The 21,408-nt window shown below is 45.2% G+C and overlaps 1 protein-coding gene across 1 annotated transcript in view; it reads right to left on the reverse strand.

The window, feature by feature from the left end:
* Positions 1 to 10,137: 10,137 nt before the first annotated feature.
* Positions 10,138 to 21,408, reverse strand: part of IL5RA (interleukin 5 receptor subunit alpha) — a gene marked incomplete at both ends in the record, with an annotated part of 28,244 nt that continues 16,973 nt past the window's right edge. Inside the window, 3 exons of the mRNA XM_082663228.1 lie at positions 10,138 to 10,224; positions 14,702 to 14,786; positions 16,046 to 16,142. Of these exons, the coding sequence (XP_082519354.1) occupies positions 10,138 to 10,224; positions 14,702 to 14,786; positions 16,046 to 16,142 (269 nt within the window). The remainder of the gene's footprint in view (positions 10,225 to 14,701; positions 14,787 to 16,045; positions 16,143 to 21,408) is intronic.

The following is a 21,408-nucleotide window of genomic DNA, read 5'->3' on the forward strand; positions in this document are numbered from 1 at the left end:
ATAAGAAGCAGGCCACTCCGAGGATCAAGCCTGCGGGAACTTTGCAAAGTCTTTGGGGGGAGCTATTGTGGGGATGAATTGGCTCTGTTTCTGATTTTGATGCCACTCTGTTCAGTATCCAAATTCCTAGAAGAGGCTGATCGATCCAATTGGTGTCATACCGCCTGAGCATCTCGATCGTGCACTCAAGGGAGAGAGAGTTTGTTAAAGGAAAATTGAGATGATGTTTCTAGAAGATGGGATAATAAATGCTAAGAAGGTCTAAGCAGCACACTCGCTATGCTTAGCCCTCCAGGCAGGATTCCCCAGCCCCTAGTACCAGTTAGAACGGGCAGGGGGGATGTATTACTGCTTGGGAGTTTTGCACAGTGACTCTGAAGGAGAAGCACTAGAAAAGTGCCCATTTGCTTTGCTTATTTAATCTTTCCCAGCACTTCCTCTGATGCTCATTTTGTGTGTGAATAGTCCACCTGTGATTTAACTGTATAAAAGGAGATTCTATTTTGCCAGATAAGTGGATTCTCTCAGCATTCCTGAGTTTTTATAAAGCCCACAGACCCTGTGTACGAAACAGCTTCTTTCCACGGGAGCAGAAGACATGGGTGATAAACTTCATCTTCAGGTGAGCTTGGAATTCTTCCAGCCTGAGGTGGGAGCTGCCGTAAGCTTTTATCTTAAAATAATGATTGAGTTATTCCTACCGTCAAATTTTTGGTTATTTACATCTGGGAAGCAGCCTTCTATCCTGATGAACCTTTTCCCAGTCTCTCCCACAACCCGTACCTTACTGCAGATATGCTGCAGGAATGCTGAATTCTAAAAAGTACATAAATAGTACATAATTAGCTACTAAAATGTCATGTAATTTTTAAAGTATTTTAATGTAATCAACCACCAGATGATTTTTGCACACCATATCGGATTATCAATGCTACTGTTCACCTCCATTAACACAGATAATCAAGAATTGGCTGTATTTTCTTTTTCTTTCATTTTTATTTTATATTGGAGTATAGTTGATTAACAATGATGTGTTAGTTACAGGTGTACAGCAGGGTGATTCAGTTATACCCATACATGTATCCATTCTTTTTAAAATTCTTTTCCCATTTATGTTGTTACAGAATATTGAGCTGAGTTCCCTGTGCTAAACAGTAGGTCCTTGTTAGTTATCTATTTTATTTTATTATTTTTTTATTCAAATAGAAAGTCACAAAAATTATAATCATCCTCATCAGTTCACTCAGTTCCATGTAATTAATTTTTTTTCATCTTGATCTTTTGTTAGCACTTTTATGAGTTCATCAGTTTTCCATTAGAGTTCTGAAAATGCTTATTCATTCAGTTCAGCAGTATAGTCAGTTACCAGAAACCTGTACTTGTCAGAGTCTTTTCCATGAATAGTTATCTATTTTAAATATAGCAGTGTGTACATGTCAATACCAAACTCCCAATCTACCCCTCCCCCCAACCCCATGCTTTCCCCCTGGTAACCATAAGTTCATTCTCTAAGTCTGAGAGTGTTTTTGTTTTGTAAATAAGTTCATTTGTATCATTTTTTTAGATTCTGCATATAAGTGATATCATATGATGTTTGTCTTTCTGTCTGATTATTTACTTCACTTAGTATGATAATCTCCAGTCCCATCCATGTTGCTGCAAATGGCCTTCTTTCTTTCTTTTTACTGGCTGAGTAGTATTCCATTGTATATATGTATCACATCTTCTTTATCCATTCATCTGTCGATGGACGTTTAGGCTGCTTCCATGTGTTGGCTGTTGTAAGCTGTGCTGTAATGAACATGTATTTTTTCAAACAACTGTTTTCTCTGGATATATACCCAGGACCGGGATTGCTGGATCATGTGTAGCTCTATTCTTAGTTTTTTAAGGAACCTCCATTCTGTTCTCCATAGTGGCTGTACCAATTTACATTCCCACCCACAGTGTAGGAGGTTTCCCTTTTCTCCACACCCTCTCCAGCATTTATTGTTTTTAGACTTTTTTTTTTTTTTTTTGCGGTACGCGGGCCTCTCACTGTTGTGGCCTCTCCCGTTGCGGGGCACGGGCTCCGGACGCGCAGGCTCAGCGGCCATGGCTCACGGGCCTAGGTGCTCCGCGGCATGTGGGATCTTCCTGGACCAGGGCACGAACCCGCGTCCCCTGCATCGGCAGGCGGACTCTCAACCACTGCGCCACCAGGGAAGCCCTGTTTTTAGACTTTTTATCATGGCCATTCTGACTGGTGTGAGGTGATATCTCATTGTAGTCTTGATTTAAGAATTGGCTGTATTTTCCTTTGTGACAATTGAAGGATCCTCTGGCCACCCATAGTGATTTCAGGAGCAAGCCTTTTAAAAATCAAAGACTTAGAGTCAATCTCTGGACCTACCCCAAATTATTCTATACAAAATGACACACACGGGGGCCTTACATATTCAGACAATTGCCACTTATTCGACAGGATAACATTTGTGAAGTTCTAGCATCACAGCTCTCCAAATACTAGCAAATTATTCTATAAATCAGCCATTGTTCTTTTTCCCAAGTGACTTGAGACAGTCACAAAAAAACCGACATAGAATGTGGGTGCGTTCCGTAACCAAAATGAGTTGAACTCACCTGACACATCCATTATCATCTTTTTCTTAAGTATTTTCACTTCTTAGTATAAATATTAATATTTAATCATTTTAATAATAAAATTAATAAAAGAATAAAAGAAGTTTATAAAAGAAGTTAGGCGGTAGGGTCCTCAGTCAGATACCAAGTTTTCCACAAAGCCTCTCTCAATTTCCCTATCTGGCGTTGACCTCTCGTTTCTGTGATTCCAGAGCGTGTCATGAATACTCATGAGTGTCTGTCTATCCACTATCTGGTATTTAAATCACTGGCATTCGTGTCTTCTCCCTCCCTGTAGGCAGAGAGTATCTCAGGGTTACAGTTTGGCTATGATTCTTAACTTCTCTTACCAGGCTCGTACGCCCCCATCTCTGACCCTAACAAAACTAGAAGGTGGAGAATCCCTGGCACCATTTAGAGTGACTTCCCCAGGCTCTGCCCTCCTGCCAGGATATGATTTCCATGTGCCAGTCAGACTGCCCATTCTGAAAGGAGGCCCCTTTCCCCTCATGCTAAATGGGCTATGCAGAATAAATGTTCCAATTCCACAACTCAAGGATAAACTACAACACTCAGCAGAGCTCACAATTTCAACAAAATCGGCCTCTGTTCTTTATCACCAACAGTCTGCTCCATTGTAGATGAGAAGCCCTCCACTAATATAGACCACACGGAGAGAAAGCAGTTTTTAAAAAATGTCAACCAAATGATAGAGCTGAATGTCAGGAAACTGCAAAGCCGAAGTAATTTAAATGTGATATTCCCAATCTCCGTAAATTGGACTTTCACTACATATTCTTACCGGTTGTTAGGAATACAAAACTATCCCAGGAAATGTGTATATCTTAGGATTTTAACTAACAAAGAATAATAACTCGAATTTTTTTCTAGTGTTAAAGGGCTCTTTACACTAAGAAGCAGCAGATGCAGGTTTTATCCCCTTTTCACTCATGAAATGGAGGGAAAGAGGTGATACGACAAGCCCATGGTGACACAGACAATTAGAAATAAGGATTTACTGAGACGAAGGACAAGCGAGGGTAAGAAGCTGGTCTCTTAAATTCAACCAGAGGGCAGTCAGGACACTGAGTCAGCATGAAGCCGGTGGTAAGGGGGGAGGGGAGCTGTGTGAGGTTGAGGTTAGGAGGGGGAGGGGTTCTGAACTAGGACCAGGCACAGGACAGCCATTGAGAGGAACCCAGTGCCCTCTGTGTACCAGGCCCTGTTCTAGGCACAGGGGAGTGGCCGGCAGTCAGGAAGGGGGACCCCACAAAGGCCGCAGAATGGAGGAGATGGGGACACTGTAAGGCTGGTGTGAAATCACCTGGTTTGGAATGAGACTGGGTGGGGAAGCCAAGAGACCAGCCACGGCGTTTGTCACAATACAGAGTAATGCAATGATAATAGTAATTGTGGACAACAGTGATGCTCTTAGTATGTGCCAGTCTCTGCAAGTCATCCTGCTGGTTTAGTTCCCACATAGTATTCGTATTTGGTACACGGGGGACCAAGGCTGGGAGGTTTACAGGTTTGTTCCAGGTCACACAGCTGACCAGGGAGGCCAGGAATTCAGATGCTGGTGGCTTGTGACTCCAGGCCTCTCTCCAAAAAGTTAGATATTTATACCAACAGGGAGGGAGGGAGGAAGGGAGATGATAGATAGATAGATAGATAGATAGATAGATAGATAGATAGATAGATAGATAGATAGATAAGGATACCGGTTCCCAACAAGAAGGGTAGTGAGCTTCCTAGGAAGTTGTACATCGGGTTGTTGAAAAGTGACCAGGGGCACGGGCAGGGCTCCCAGGTGTAGGGTTCCTGCAGGGAGAACCCATACAGCTCAGGTGTGGTGAGTTCTTTGCTCCACAGTGGTCTAGCTCAGCTGCTTGGACTTCTTCAACTACAAAGGAGGGTCTTTGCTTGTTTGTTTTACTTGGCTTCAGGTGTCTCAGAGTTGTTTTTCACACTCGGGCTATCCTACAAGATCAGGGTAGACAGATAAAGTACAGGAGGCCCAGTTAAACTTGGATTTCAAAACTAGTACTTTAGTATAAGCATGTCTCATGAAACATTTACCGAAAATTCAGATTTAACTGGGCCTCCTCTATTTTTATTTGCTAAATCTGTCAAGTTTATGCAGGGAAGAAGTTGCCTGCTCATTGAGGTAATTCGTTTCTAGTGCTAAATTCCAGGGTCTTGCTGATGTGTGATCGGTTCTTTGAAGGTTGAGGCCTCTGAGGGTGCCAGCACGAGGTGTGCTGTTTTAAGCTCTCTTTAGTTTGCTGAACTCTCCCACCCCCTTTCCGAGGATGGGGTGTGTGTGTGGGTCCAGGGAGCTAGGCCCGGATGGCTCTCACAGCTGAAAAGGTTTACTGTCGTCGAGCCCTTTAAGAGGAAGCTGGCCGACCTTTGAACTATGACACCAGTTGCGTAAGTGTTGATTTCTTACCCACAGTTTTCCCCCAGGTTTATGCATTCTTTCATTTCATCACCTGGCAGGGACAAATCTTGGGTTTTCATTTTAATAAGTGAAAGAAAACGAATAATACACCTTCACGGGGAAAAGAGCCCACTGGAACTTTAACAAAAGGCACGTGAGTCACGTGAGCAGAAAGGGCGGTACGGGCTCCCGGAAGGTCGGTGGGCGGTAGAGGCTCCGGGAGCCCGGATGCAGGCCGGCCGCTGAGGTCGAGGCAGGCGTTTCTGAAGGGAGAGGCCACGCCAACCGTGAGTTCTTGTAACTTCTTTGTTAAACTCTAGTGATATTTCTACTGTTCCCACACGGCGTTAATAAGAGAGTGCTGCCTAGAGTTCGGTTCTTTCGATCTGAGCTGAATAGAGTTGTCTAGTCTGGCTTACACTTAAGAAACTGACTTTCTTTTTCATGGTATAAGTTCAACCAGTTCCTACGCAGTTTTTCAGGACACAAAGATCAACAGGGCCGCCTTCTCGATTTCGGAGTGTTTCTCCTTTAAAGGAGACAAAAATTTTTAAATAATAAGTGATAAAATAGAACGCAACAGAAGGTACTTGGGGAACATAGACTTCCTGGTGGCAAAGAGCCGAGATTTAGAAGCTAAACTGTCTACAAGATGGGGGGAAAAAAGAAGATGGAAAGGGCTTGTCCATCAGAGAAAGCTTCAGCCGCGGCTTGGACGGATGAGGGACAGGGTAGTTGTGATACAGGGGTGCTCCCCGGGGACGTGGCTGGAGAGCTACAGAGAAGCCAAGTCAGAGGGGACTTTGTTGTTTTAAAAGGAGCTTGAACTTGAAGGTGCTGGAGTTATTTAAGGGTTTTGCGCAGGGGTGATATAGGTAGATGTGCTTCTGCTGAGATGCTTCAAAGTAATACCGGAGGCCAGGATACTGAGAGGCTGCTGCGTTGGTCCTAGCTGAGAGATAATGCAGACAGTAGTGTGGACAAAGAATGAGAATGTCTAGGGGGAAAATGAGAAATGTACTCCTGTTCAACGTGCAGACGATTCACTGTCAATTCTGTTCGGCGTTTCTCGTTCTGAACTGCATTTACATTCATATCTGTTACCTAAAAGGGGGATACTGTGGGAAAAAACAGCGTTAATTCTTTAACAAGAAATAGTTTTTGAAAACTTGGTACCCTGGAACTTGGTCTGTAGGCTGTGGAAGCAGGAATAGCTGCACAGGGGTCGTCACGGAGACCCTTGAGCTGACACGAAGAAGTCCTATTCTAATTAGGTTTTTCACCTTTAGTCGTGCGCTCAAAGACTGTTTTCAGTTCTCCGTTCTCGCTTCCAGATATCTACTTTTTCTTTAACAAATTAGCACCTAAGGAGTGTTAATTCCACCAGCAGATGGGCCTGACACATACAAGCCTCCCCCGTGAAAACGTTTGGATTTTTAATCAGGATGTTCTCGGCCCACACGGAGTTCCTCCCCAGACTGCATCAACAGCTTCAGGCCTTAAGGCATTTCAGTGAGGCTCAGGTGGCTGAGCTCTTGGCAAACTGCCCTTCCCCCTCTGGTCTCCCCGGCGCGTCCCCTGCCGAGCTCATCGCATCGCAAACGCTAAATTTCAGATGGGGCTGAAATCATTATTGGAAAGGCTGTCGTTCAGAACCACTGTTCTGAGCCTGTGACCATGAAGGCTCTTGGGAGGGAGGTGGCCATCCACCGTGTCCTGGTGGAAGATGGGAAGAGGTGGGTGCTTGTATCTCATCAACCTGCTGACGAGGGTATTTGCTGTGAAGCGTTCACACTCTGATTTGCCATGACAGGGCAGTGAAAACAGGACACACCACTCAAAACCCAAGTCCTTTTCTATAGTAATTTACACATTGTAGGTAGTCACATCATCAGCAGAAAGAGACCCAGGCTCCACCAGCCAGATGGCCAGGCACACGCGAGCCTCCTGGTTATTTCCGATCATGTTCTCACTAGACACCCATCTTCCTCTCCGTGCTTTCAATTTAGACCTTGATGATCTCTACCAGATAGCATTCAGTTCCAGCTGTTTGCAAGGAACTGTGACGGGGTGGGAAGAGGGTTTAAGAGGGTCCAAGAAGCATTGATCCCTTCTAAGAGTCAGGGACTGTCCCAGAGGCTGCAGATAAAAATGCATTTCACATGAGCCCCATCGTCCTGGATGGCCCATCCTACAGGGCAGCCGGTGGAAGAGGGGGGCTGAGGCCCAGAACGAGGCCCCAGAGGCAGGATCAAGCAAACTCTGCTTTGGAAGGTTTCACGAAGGAGGAGGCGTGGGGTACGCGTTCCCAAAGACTGAGTGTGAGTTCCACAAGGCAGAAAAGGAAGGGCCTAACCCTCTAGGGAGACACATGGGCTGCTCTCTGCTGCCCTGACACTGATATCCCCAAATCAGGCAGTGGGTCGGGCTCAGTACCGGGGTGACGGCTGCTACTGAGGTGGAGGCAGGTGGGTGTGAAGCCAGCACCTCACCGAACAGAAAGAACTGGCCACACTGGGCACCGCTCTCTCCTTGTCCAGCCTCCTCGGCAGAGGCCGTTTTCACAGTCCTAGGTTTCCGGGCCCCAGTTTGAAAGAGATCACATGTGGAGTAATAAGTCGAAAAAGGGGTAGGGTTTTTGTTGTGTTTTTTTTTTTTTTTTTTTTTTTTGCAGGGCTTTGCCTGCAACAAAACAGTTGGTTTTCAAATTTTGATATTCAGCGGAATCACCTGGAGCAGCTGTTCTCAAAGTGGGGTCAGGAGCCCAGCATCAGCGTCACCTGAGAGCTTAGGGGAAAGCAGATTCTCAGGCCCCCCGGACCTCCTCGGTCACAGGCTCTGATCTGCTTTAATGACCCCGCCAGGTGATTCTGATGTGCTTAAGCTTGAGAATGCTTAACCTAAGTCTCCTACAGATTCCTCACCACCATTCACAGAGCTTCTGCATCAGGTGATGAGATACTTTGCCAGTCATTGCAGCCGTGCCCTCCTGGTCCCACCCCCTAGGCAGGCGTCAGCTTGTTTCCTAACCGTCCCCTCCACATTTCCGGGGTCACTAGTGCCTGTATTCAGCCCCTCAGTATCCATTTCTTATCTAACATGCTCTCTGAGCCGCAGTGATTGCATCTGTCAGACAGGGGCAATCGTACCATGTGGGCTTCTCAGGATTAGAGGTGATGTCTGGGAGGCGTGTGGTGCAGCTCCTGACATTTGGTGTCTTAGCTCAGGCTGCTGTAACGAAGCACCACAGTCTGGGGGGCTTATAAACAACAGAAATTTATTTCTCGCAGTTTTGGAGGCTGGAAGTCCCAGATCAGGGTGTCAGCATGCTGGGGTTCTGGTGAGAGTCCTCTTCCTGGTTGCAGAAGGCCAACTTCTCATATCATCACATGGGGGAAAAACTCTTTGGGATCCGTTTGTAAGAGCACTAATCCCATTCATGAGCATCCCAACCTAGTCACCTGCCCAAGGTCCCACCTCCAGATACCACTACATTGAGGTGTAGAGTTTCAACACGTGAATGGGGGGTGGGGCGCATTCAGTCCATAACTCTTGGAAATAGGCAGTAACTGACAGATGCCAGACTGCTGTGCCTACTATCCTGGGCCCAGGTCCCTGCTATTTGCAGTGGATGGTTATCAGAAAAACAACCCCTGGGGACTTCCCCAGTGGTAAGACTCCACCTGCCAGTGCAAGGGACACGGGTTTGAGCCCTGGTCCGGGAAGATTCCACATGCCGCGGAGCACCTAAGCCCGTGTGCCTAGAGCCCATGCTCCGCAGTGAGAAGCCTGCGCACTGCAGTGAAGAGTAGCAACCAAAAAAAAAAAAGAAAGAAATGAAAAGAAACACAACCCCTGGAAGTATTTGGTAGTCAACATGCCCCATTCCTCGATCAGACTGACTAAATCAACTATGAAAAGCATGTAAAGAGTCTGCCATGGTGGAGGTTTGTTCTGAGCACTGTGACCTTTCCCTGTTCTAAGCTTCCTGCTCCAGGGCCGTGTACAATCAGCACCGTTTGGATCCCTTCAAGTACCAGCTGTCCCTCCTAACCCCTCTCTGCCCTGGCCACACCTGTACTTGGTTCTACCTGTAGCCCATGGCCCATCGCGGGGGCCACCGATCTAGTTGCAGACTCATACGGGAGGATGTTAGAGGAGGAATTCCTGTCTAGATTGGCATGTTTGTTGGGATACCTGTAGGACCCCTTCCAAACCTCCAAGGCTAGCGCTGACCCAGCACTACTTGACCAGATGCCCAACAGGTTGCTCTGAAGTCTTTGCAAGCAGACGTCTTTTCAGAAAATTCATTCTTAATTAAGTGATCCCCTTCCAACACAATTCCACCCAATGCCTTTCTCAGTATATTCCCAGAATATCAAGGCTGGCTTTGAGAATATAATCCTGTCCCCTCCTTTGGTATGGACTGATACGTTAGCTTCTTAGGTTTTGAAATTAGTTTGCCTCAAATGATGCTAACTTGATTGTGCCCGTAGAGCTTGAGATTCTCTCTCTCTCTGTCTCACACACACACACACATACACATACACACACACACACACACACATAAACACACACACACACTACTTGAAAGAAAAAGTATTCCCGAACTCAGAATAAAAGCACCATGGCTCCCACTTGCTATAGGGAAGACAGTCTTCAATCCAAGTTCACTATTCACTCCAGAATGGTGCAAAATGCTTTCTTCCTGAGATTTTAGCTGATCGTTACCGTTGGCAGTTGAACCAGTCAACGTGGCACTACCAGAGTAAACACAGTTGATGTTAGCCTTAATAACTGTCTCTCGTGCAGAAGTGTTTGAGGTGAGTGATGCAGATCAGGAGGCTGGCAGGTGAGGAGGTGCTGCCCTGTGCAGAGATCAGACCTGGCAGGACAGTCAGATGAATCAATCAACCTGTGTGAGTTAGAGATTTGTCTGGGTGTTTTTCCCCTTTCAGCTAAATTGAGTGTTTGGTAAACTCCAAACTCCTCTTAGCCAAGAAACAGTTGTTCCCATTTTTATCCCCGGGGCTCGTGAGTGTGAGTTGGTTTTGACAATGCTCCGGGGACAGTCAAAACACGGAGTCCTCCAGGGTCTCAGATCCAGCCTCCTCCGCATAGCTTATGACTTCAATTTGTGTTTCACTGGAACCAGTTTTCTGCAAAACAAATCATCCTTCCTTAGATGTCTTCTAGAGAACTTTCTGAGTCTTTGAATTTCTTTACAATTGGTTTCAAGTCACTTTTGCTTATGAAAATAGTAAATGGTCACTGAAGAAAGTACGGAAAATAAGTAGGAAGAAAACCAAAAAATACCGATCAACTTAACTCCCAAGCACAGCCCACTGTTTGTCTTCAGCCCTTTTTTCTAGATAGAAAGTTATCTTTACAGTTATATGAAGAGCTTTCTAAGTGGATTTCTTTCCACGTAGCATCACATCTTATTTTAAATTCCATACAGCCAGCCCTCGGTATCCACAGGCTTCACACTTCTACATAATGGACCCGAGCGTCTGCAGATGTTGGTGCCCGCTGGGCCTCCTGGAACCATGCTTCCTGCAGATGCTGAGGGATGACTGTATGTTCTTTGGCTGCTCATTTTGAATAGTTCCATTGTATGCCATCCACAGTTGACTATAGTCTTCCCTGAAATAGAGGTGTTATGTCCAATTTTGGCTGTCATAGATAATGCTGGTATTAATTACAAAATTCATGACCAAAAAAATACCTTCTGTAAGAGACTGTATTCCTTGACCCCCTTTACTCATTCAGCACATCTTTTTCATATTTTTTTAAGTGAAGTATAGTTGATTTACAGTGTTGTACCAGTCTCTGCTGGACAGCAAAGTGACTCAGTTGTACACATATATATTATTTTTTTATATTCTTTTCCATTATGGTTTATCACAGGATATTGAATATAGTGTCCTGTGCTATACAGTAGGACCTTGTTGTTTATCCATCCTATATACAGTAGTTTGCATCTACCACCCCCAAACTCCCAGCCCATCCCTCCCCCGCACCCCGCCCCTGACAGCCACAAGTCTGTTCTCTATGTCTCTGAGTCTGTTTCTGTTTTGTAGATAGGTTCATTTGTGCCATATTTTAGATTCCACATATAAGTGATATTATATGGTATTTGTCTTTCTCTTTCTGACTGACTTCACTTAATATGATAATCTCTAGTTGCATCCATGTTGCTGCCAATGGCATTATTTCATTCTTTATGGCTGACTAGTATTCCATTGTGCTGTATATATGCACCACATCTTCTTTATCCATTCATCTGTCGATGGACATTTAGATTGTTTGCATGTCTTGGCTATTGTGAACAGTGCTTCTGTGAACACAGGGGTGCATGTATCTTTTTGAATTATAGTTTTGTCCAGGAGTGGGATTGCTCGATCATATGGTAGTTCTATTTTTAGTTTTCTGAGGAGCCTCCCTACTGTTTTCCATAGTGGCTGCACCAACTTACGTTCCCACCAACCATGTAGGAATCATTCCACACTTTTGTTTTTTTGGCTGCGCTGAGTCTTAGTTGCAGCACGGGGGATCTTTCCTAGTTGCGGCACGTGGGCTCCCAGTTGCAGCATGCATGTGGGATCTAGTTCCCTGACCAGGGATTGGACCCGGGTCCCCTGCATTGGGAGCGTGGAGTCTTAACCACTGCACTGCCAGGGAAGTCCCAGCACATTTTTTGCACTGGACACCACGTGATGCATTGAATACGCAGTGATGAACACGGCACCTGTGCTCTCTGCCGTATGTACTTTTAATAGGTTGTTGTCTACTTAATCTCGGAAGGAACCCTCTCCGGTTACCAGCGTAGAAACAAAGAATGGCTGGAAACCAGTCTGTAACCAATGGAAAGCTGAGAATAAGAGTTTTTTTAGTGAGTCTTTTTTATCACTAAAAAGCTCATCCCCCTGCTTCCTCCCTCCCTCTCCTGCCACCAGAACCTGTGTCTTGAACGTTACAGAACAATTTCTGACTCAGGCCTGGACAAGCAAAAACATGCTTAACAGCCTCTCTGGGTTGGCAGCTACCCTCTGAACACCAGGATTCTGGGTACCAACATCAAGCTTAGAGGTATGAGCGGTGATGAAAAGCAGAGGGTTTCCTTTCCCACCATGGGGAGGCTTCCCGGCAGTTTGCCCATAACTCTAATGGGCCCCCTCGTTGTCCTTGTAGCAAAGGCCTCAGAAGTGGGTTGCACAGGCTCTGCCTTTGAAGGTACAGGCTGGGGCACTGCCGCACGTGGCCCAGCTGTGGTCAGCTCTGTACTGAGGCACCTACTCCTCCAGGTGGAGGTGGTAGAACTGAGGGCAGGAGGTGACCCTTCGTTTCCCCAGTTCTCCCCACTCTCCCCCTCCACGCTGCGGCCCTCCCGCCCCACCCCATCCCTCTCACTGATCTGGTTTTCCTGACCCGGTGCCATGTGAGGAGAGTGCGTTGTCCGGAAGAGCTTGGCCGTGATGGGTTTTGACATAAATCCTTTGCTTATTCTGAAACCAGCCTGTCTACCCCAAGAGTTGTTGTTTTGCACACATGACTTGATGGTTTTTTTTTTTTTTTTTTTTGGCTGCATCGGGTCTTGGTTGTGCGGGCTCTGTAGTTTGCGGCACACAGGCTCTCTAGTTGAGGCGCTGACCTCAGTAGTTGTGGCGCTGGCTTAGTTGCCCCGCGACGTGTGGGGTCTTAGTTCTCCAACCAGGGATCAAAGCCACGTTCCCTGCACTGGAAGGCGGATTCTTTACCACTGAACCACCAGGGAAGTCCCCATGACTTGATGTTAATTAACAGCAAACCGCAGACTTACCCAGTAAGCTGTTAAGCCAGTTTCTTTTACCAACCTCAGAATGTGCAAGGAAATCTTTGGGGGCTGTGAAGGGAAATGAGATACCAGCACTAAAATGTGCTGTTAAGAGGCTGGGTCAGATGACTTGAGTCTGCTGCTTAAACCACACGTGCTTTCCAGGCATGCGTGTGCCAGATCCAGGAGGGATCCACGGCACGAATTCACAGGAAGAGAAACAAGTTTCACCGTGGGGCACACTTTCCTTCCAGAAAAGCTACGGGTTAACGAGAGCAAGCCGGCGGTCCTCCTGATAAAGGAGACCACAAGGGTGGAACTGAGGGTAGGGGTGACTCTTGGGCCAGCCTCGATTCTCTGCTTCAGTAGGTCAGAAACTGTCATCCGCTAAATCATCCCAAACACCCGAACTGCAAACTCTAAAGAAAGGTCACCTCTTACTGCCGTGATGCATTTTGGTGAGTGAGTGATCAACCCAAACGCCCCTACAACCAGTCACTAGTTAACTCATCCTACCATGAGTAACTTTATCAGAGAGAAAATGAAATTTGTTAAGAAAATTGCTTGATGAGGGTCTGCAGGCTGCAGCCTGTGGGCTGAGTCTGGCTCATTGCCAGATTTTGTAAATAAAGTTTTATTGGCCAGAGCTATTTGCATATTGTCTGTGGATGTTTTCCCGCTACAGTGGCAGTGTGATAAAGCATCTGGCCCTTGAATGTTTACTATCTGGCTCTTTACAGAAAGTCGGCTGGCCCCTGATCTAAATAACCATTCAATTTAAGGACAGATTTAACAAGCAACCTGCAATACACTGAACATCCCAAGACCTTGCTGACAAAAATTAAAGAAAACCTACAAAAATAAGTTGAGATGTCACATTTACAGATCGGAAGACTCGTTATGTTTAAGATGTCACTTCTCCCCAAATGCACCTATAATACAAGACAATCCTGATCCCAGCAGCTTTTTTTGTTGAAATTGATAAACTGGCTCTAAAATTTATGTGGAAATAAAAAGGACCTAGAATAACCAAAACAACTTTGAACAGTCATGTTTGGAAGCCTTACACTACCTGGCCTCCAAGTTTACAATAAAGCTCTAGTCATCAAGACAGTATTATATTAGCATAAAGATAGACAAATAGATCAATGAAACCTAATAGTCCAGAAATAGACACAGATATACATGGACAACTTATTTTCAACAAAGATGCCAAGGCATTTCACTAGGGAAAGGATGACTTCTACCATGTGATGCTAGAACCATTGGATGCCATTGGTAAGTGAGCATTCAGTTAAGCCTAAGTGCTCTGAATGGTTAACAGCGCCTAAGAAAACGTATTTGGGAAAATCAGTTGCCTTTTCTATGGTTCTTTATACTAAGGAACTAGGAAAAATCCCTCTGAAAAACTTTACTGATTGGGGTACCCATGTGTAGAAACATTGATTGTTAGAACGTCAGAGATAAACAGGTCATTGGACCATCACATCTGTGCCCCTTACTGTGCAGAAATGGAAGTCAGGGCCCATGGGGTTGAAGGAATTGCCCAAGGTCTGGGTGATAAGAGCTGGGTGATAGAAAATAAAAGTTCAGGTCTGACTGGTGAGGACACTCATAACTGAGTAGGACCTTTGCAATATTCAAAGACTGTAATGAACATATATTAAAAGAAGAGCAGAATGACAAAAGCAACCTGAAGGCACCTGGCCTCCTGGGTAAAGACCCTGCCTTGTAACGTGGAAAACAAATGACCCAGTGACAGATCCCTGAGGACCCAACCCTGGGCAGATATGACATGTTATAAGAACCTTCAATATTACCTCATAGTTGATGGTTACAAAGAATTCTTTAATATTACTCTTTGGTGCCGGAACAGGTGGAAACACCTTGGTCCATAAGTGGCATCTGAAAACAGAGTAAAGGAGGGAAATAGATAAGCAAGAACAGCCTTTCTTGTCCTTAAATATCTACTCTAAAACTTGACCTAGTTAATCCCTGGACCTGCTGTTTTGTGAATTCAAAATCTTCATTGACTAAGACTTCCAAATATCTACATTGTAATAATAGTTGAAGAGCTTGGTGGTACTGCAGGGCTCTGATGGGACTTCTGAATCATCCAAGGGAGACAAAATGACAATTGCTTCATGTTGGTGCGTTCTACCAGGCCTGATTTCTGAAAATGATGTACATCAAGTGCGTGGGGCCCCAGGGTTACCCACGATGCTGGTAGGCAGCCTCTCCCCCTAGGCGCCAGCTCTCAGGGTTTACTGTCGTTTTCTTCTCCTTTGAGCTGCCAACCGCCCCCCAGCCTATAGATGCCATCTGATAAGACATTTATAATAGTGAAGCTGTTTAAAATAAAAGTCACTTTCTAAATTATGAAAAAGCTAATAAGATAGAACATGTTCTGCAGCCTCCTAAGTGGCACTCGGCCTTCCCGGACGCCAGAAGGGATGAGAAGTTTTTATGGGGCAATTTGCAAGCTCTAGGTTTGGCCACCAAATCTGCATGACCCTTCTACAATCTGTGTCTGACCTGGGAATGATCAGCCAGTAAGGGACTGTTTGACCGAAGGGCCAGGGTAGGAGTTGGTACCTCATAATTGGGGATCATAACACAGGAGGCACCATAGTGAGTTCAGCATCCAATGGGATGCCTTCCTTTACCCAAGAGTAAGAAGCATGCCCTGGGGGCTCAACAGAGGCAACCAAGTAGGGAATGGAAGGCAGGGAATCAAAAAAACACAAATGTAAAAACCTTCATAGAGGGACTTCCCTGGCATTCCTGTGGTTAAGAATCCACACTTCCACTGCAGGGAGCACGGGTTTGATGCCTGGTTGGGGAACTAAGATCCCGCATGCCACGCTCTGCAGCCAAAAAAAAATCCTTTGCGGAGATCAATAGACTGTCGGCAGATTCAGGAAGGGGGTATCTAACGACTGAAGGCTGTGTTGTGCTCTGTATCCAGTTTCTGTAAATCACCTGCTGTTTACCAGTTTTTTATTTGGTCCACACTCATCTTGGAAAGGCTGTGCAGGAAGACACAACAATGTCGTAAATTACACCTGATAACAAGAACCCTGCATCCAGCGGATGCATGGCAAGAAGGTAAAAATCCAATATTTAGATCCCAGCGAAAGCACCCAAATAAAAAGAATACCTACATTCTGCAGATGAGTGAGAAAATTAACAAGATAAAGCAGACGGTTGCCATAACTGCAATAAGGAACCATTTTGTCCAGGGCTTCTGCTCATTGTTTCCTAATGGAAAAAAAAAAAAATCAGAACTAGAATCATCAGCAGAAAAGAGAGATGACTACACTAGGGCCAGAGGGGGCTTGGGTCAGAGTTCAAGGTGCTGGGTGATGCTGGGAAAGTAGCTTAACCTCCCCGAGGTTTAGATTTCTCATCTGTAAAATGGGGCAGGGTGGGCAGGGAGCATCCATCTCACAGAGTTGATACAAGAGTGAAATGAAATAACGGCAATGGCAATGAGGCCACTTTTAATCTTGAGGCATTATTTAATCAGTGAGCAGATATTTATGGAGTATATCCTAGGTAATATGCCAGCTGGATCTCGGAGCTTAGCAGCTTTTGGTGAGTACTAAGGTTTTTAGATGAAAAAGATGCAAAAACGTAAGCCTACTCAGTAACCTAATTGCAGTACAATCAAAACATTTTACAAAGTTGGACTTTTAGAGGAAGTACAGTGTGGGATAATACTCATAGTTCACAACAAAGGTATCAGACTCCGTTGTAAGTTTACAATCTGAATTATCCTCACAACACCTCTTACGTTTATACCTGTTGTTCACAGATGAAAACGTAGATGCTAACTTGATTCAGTACAGAAAGTATAAATATGCCACATGCTGCCCGACTATCTAGTTAAATTTGCTTCTAATCTGTACTCAAGGATAGGTTCTTCTGTGGGCTTTGATGATAGCTTTGGGGTGTGTGTGATTTTTTTTATTAAGGTACTGGAAATACCTTCAAGAAAAACCCAAGGCCATTTACCAAATGGCGTTTAAAGGGTAACCTGCTTGCTAAACTGTCTGATTCATTTTTAGAGAAGAATGCAAATCTTGAGTTATCTCCCTGAATGCATGGGTCCTTTCTGTGTTCATTCATTCCTTTATTCACCCGTTTAGCCAATATTTACTGGGCTCCTGTTATGTGTGGGACGTTATACACGTTGCTGGGAGACAGTGTTAAAAGAAAGCATGTGAACCCTCCCTTCCTGCAATTGAGGGAAGAAGTCGATAAGCAAATAAAGACACAGATAATTTAGTGACAGCAGCTCTAAGTACAGAGGTGAGATACACACCACACCCCAGGAGAAGCAGGTCTTAATCCTTGGTTTGCCATTAATGGTTTCTATTATAAAATGAGAAGTGAATGTAAGTGGACTTTTCAAGTCCCTTGTAAAATATCTTAAGACTTCCAAAAGCCCCAAAATACTTAAAACTCACATCTTTCCAGGTATCAGGGTGGAGAGATGTCTCGAGGATTTAATGCTAGTGATTCCAATGTTGCCTTGATCTCGTGGCCTTTTTTTGTTTGTTTTTCTGGCCTCCTGAGAACTCTTAGTTGAGGTTTATCTTCTACCTCCCAAAAGCTTTAATCTCTCCTTCATCTCTTCCCTTCTGCTTTCAAATATTCATAGAGTCCTTTATCTTGAATAAGCCAATACTTTGCTCTGCCATCTCTCCCAACTATTATCCAATACCTCCTTTATTTCCCGGCCTCATTTCTTGAATAAGGGATTCAGGCAGCTTCCTTTTCCCATCTCAGAAAGCACTTTAAAAATTTGCTGGTGGCTTCCTCCTGGTTGAAGCCAAAGGACGGTCAGTTTCTTTTTCCAACTTTATTTTTCCTGACCTCCCTCCTGAATTCAGATTTGATGCTTGCACCCACCTGGAAACCAAGCCACTGGCTCCTTTACCCAAATATTCCTCTTCTTCAATATCATTTCCTTCCCCCCTTTCTAATTTCAACTGCCCCTCACCGCTCAGCCTTAACCCTTTGGTATTTTCCACTGTAGTCTATTCTTTGAACTTTGAAATGTTTGTTGAGCACAGCTTCATCTTTTAATTCCATGGCATCCTCTCCCGAGTCTTTATCCCTGCCCAGCTCCCAGTCTGGATCTGAGACTGCCTGTAGGCAGAACCCACTGGGATGTGTCTCAAAGCTGACAACATTCAAAACCAAACTCACACCCTTCTTCACCTCAAAACAACTTCCCTCAAAACTTCCCCATTCTGATCTCCCCTCTTGCAGGATCCCAGACTGGAATCCTTGGAAGGCACTTGGCTTCTTCTCATTCTCCGTAGCCCCTCCTTTCCTCATCCACTTGCTTTACACCAGTACATCACACCCAACCGTAAATGCAAGAGAACCAGCTATATGTATACACATATCCCCTCCCTTTTGTATTTCCCTCCCATCCAGGTCACCACAGAGCTCTGAGTAGAGTTCCCCGAGCTATACAGCAGGCCCTCACTAGTTATCTATTTCATACCCAGTGGCGTATATATGTCCATCCCAACCTCCCAATTCATCCCACCCCCCTTTCTCCCCACCACCGGTGTCCACACGTTTGTTCTCTACATCTGTGTCTCTGTTTCTGCTTTGCAAATAGGTTCATCTGTGCCATCATAAATGCAAGACATGCATGCTTTTGTGTCATGAGTTTGCCTAGTCTGGAAACCTGGGTTCTAATCTTAGCTTGTTGTGAAGGTGGCCGTTCTGGGCCTCAGTTTCCTCATCTGCAAATATGAGGAAGTTGAACTCTGACCCTTAAGAACGCTCTCAATGCAGCACATTTTTTAGTACCCCTGACCCAATCCACGGCATTGTCATTTGGTGTATACCGACCTCTCACAAAATTGACTTTAGGATATTTTCATTAGTGAAAGTTGGAAAGTTGTAGAAAAGAACAAAAAATAAGTTATCAGAACCAGCAGTCACCAATAGCTTATCTTCTATACATGTTTTGACATTCCCTTTTTAGGTACCAGACACTCTGCAAAGTGCTCACCTTGCAATCTCACTTGAATTCTCACAGCAGTGCTTCAGGGTGGGCGCTGCTGTCCTAGTTTGATGGACGGAGGAGCTGTCGCAGAGAAGGGCAGAGGTGGTCAGCTGAGGACCACAGCTAGTAGCCGGGGGTGAAGCCCAGGACGTGCTGAGCAGCCGTGCTCTTAACCACGGTGCAGGGACCCTGTCCCACTGCCCACCACGCCCAAACCAGGACCCACTGCATGGGCAGGCGCTTCATGGAACACATCCTAAACATTCCTCTGTCACGGAACACCCTCCAGAGCGTCCTCTTCCCGGCCGGATACCACTTCCCTCCAAGGCAGCCCTGTTTTGTTGTGGTGTCTCAGCTGTTGGGCATGGCTGGGTTTGCGGGCTGTGTCTGCAGTAGAAGGGGGCTGCCTTGTAAGATACCAGTCTTCCCGATGCTCCCTAGGCTCTAGCCAGGACCGAATCACTTTATTTAAAATCTCTGACCATGGCGTTGAAAAAGAAGTTTCATGTATTTATAGCTGTTTTACAAACAGGTGGTAGCCACACTTTGGCTCTCTGAGGCTCTGCTTTTCATCATTTTACAATCCTTTTATTTTCCCAAGTCCCATAGACACTCACTGGTTCTAGGATTAGTATTCAGTTCTCTGGATTGTCACCGAGTGTCCCGTTAAACCTAGTTTTTACTGCCCTTGCACGTAGCTAATATAAAGAGCAACTGGGACATACTACTACCGTGAAGTCAAATACCAGCTCGCTTTATTTCCCACTCTGATTTCCTGAATAAGGGATTCTGCCTGCTTCATTGCCCCATCTCTGAAACTCAGTGTAGTACACTCTGAACCATTATGCAAGTCCCCTAACAAGTACGTTCAGAATCTCTAGACTCATGTACATGGAACATAAATTTAGCAAGGGTTATGCCAAGTAGCAAAATGTTTCCTGTTTACAAGTAGGTTAAACAGGTGAAGCTTGAGTCCTGCAGAAAGAATGAGTGGTGTTATCAATATTATCAGGGTGCCACCCTGGGTCCCGTTGGTGTCTCAAATTGTGCAATTCTCTGCAGGCTGGTATGTCAGGTCCTGATAAAAGTGTCGTTCACTTCTGAGCGTGCTTACACAAATCTTTTCAGTTAAACCACTCTCTAGCTGTTCACTTGAGCACTCACATTGATAAGTGAAGATTCTCTCTGAATTAACAGAACCTCTTTGGAGAGGCAACTGATTTTATTTCTTTCGATCAAAAAAAAAGTTAGTGGTGCATGCAAGGTACTATGTGGAAAGCAAAGTCACCGTCACTGCCTGGAGGGAGGGGGCACATGAGTCATTTCTCCCCGCCTGGTTTCCGCAGTGTCCCACCTTGCTTCAGAACTGCTCCCCTACCGCCACCTGAGAACAGAGCTAAACCCCCAGACAGCAGAGCCGAGGTCAGCTTTACTGCAAAGAAAACCTAAACTGGCAGGTAAATTCAGTGCAAGAAAAAGGTTTCACATGTTCACTACCAAATGGAAATCGCTTGGGGATTATCTACCGTTAACGTTATTTATTAACGCAAAAACGAAGTTGAGAGTCAGTTATGTAAGTAAAATGAATTAAAGACAGCACCTCCTCTGATTTTACTGAAGGTAGAACAGGGGTACAGTTCCCACTGACAGTGTATATCCTTCCGGTCAAAATGATTAAGAATTTTAATTCTGTAAAAGTTGGGAGGCCCCTCGGTACATCATTAATTTGAATTTTGGGGTGTCTGACGTTGGACATTTTCTTAAGAACAAGCGTTTCAAGGTAACTTGAATCTTTTCTCTGACTCAAGAATGAGTTTTCTGCCATTAAAACGGAAGCCACGGATGTTTCTTTTCAAGAAATTGATGGGCGCCGCTCTTTGGTTATGCAGAGATGAGCTTTAGAAAGACGGAGCAAAGCCTGTCCCGCCAAGGAGAAGAAGCCCTTCAGACTCTGCACCTCATTCTAGGATGTTCTCCCAATATTGACAACTTGGAGCATTTGGGAGCTCAGCTGTCTGGTTTCTTGGTGACCTCGGCTTCCTCAGTTTCTGACGTCTCGACCATTTAACCTTGACAATTAGCCAACTAATGAAAATTCTGCTCGTGCTGTATATCCCGGGAGTGTATGGTGGGAAAGGGACGGAGAGGGACGAATAGCTTGGTGGTTAAAGAGAATCAGACCCTGGACCTCGTCCCAGCTCTGCCCTCAGAGCTTTGTCAAGTCATTTTCCTCTCGGTGCTGCAGCCCCACTTGTTCTAGAATTGTATGATCTTTGTAGTTCAGACTAATAACACTTAGAAGGTCGATTCGGTTTGGAGGCTTGTTCCACCCTTAAGCTGTTCATACAAGTATGACTTTTAGGGATTCCATATTGCATTTGAATCTAGTTTCAGACTCTACAATAGGAAAAGAGCTCATTAGTAAATTGATGGGGCTCTTCCAGTGAAGCAGCCCTACTCTGTTAAACCAGCAGGCGCTGGGAGGAGTTCTGA

The sequence above is a fragment of the Grampus griseus genome (assembly GCF_964374135.1).
Source record: "Grampus griseus genome assembly, chromosome: 10".
NCBI lineage: Eukaryota > Metazoa > Chordata > Mammalia > Artiodactyla > Delphinidae > Grampus > Grampus griseus.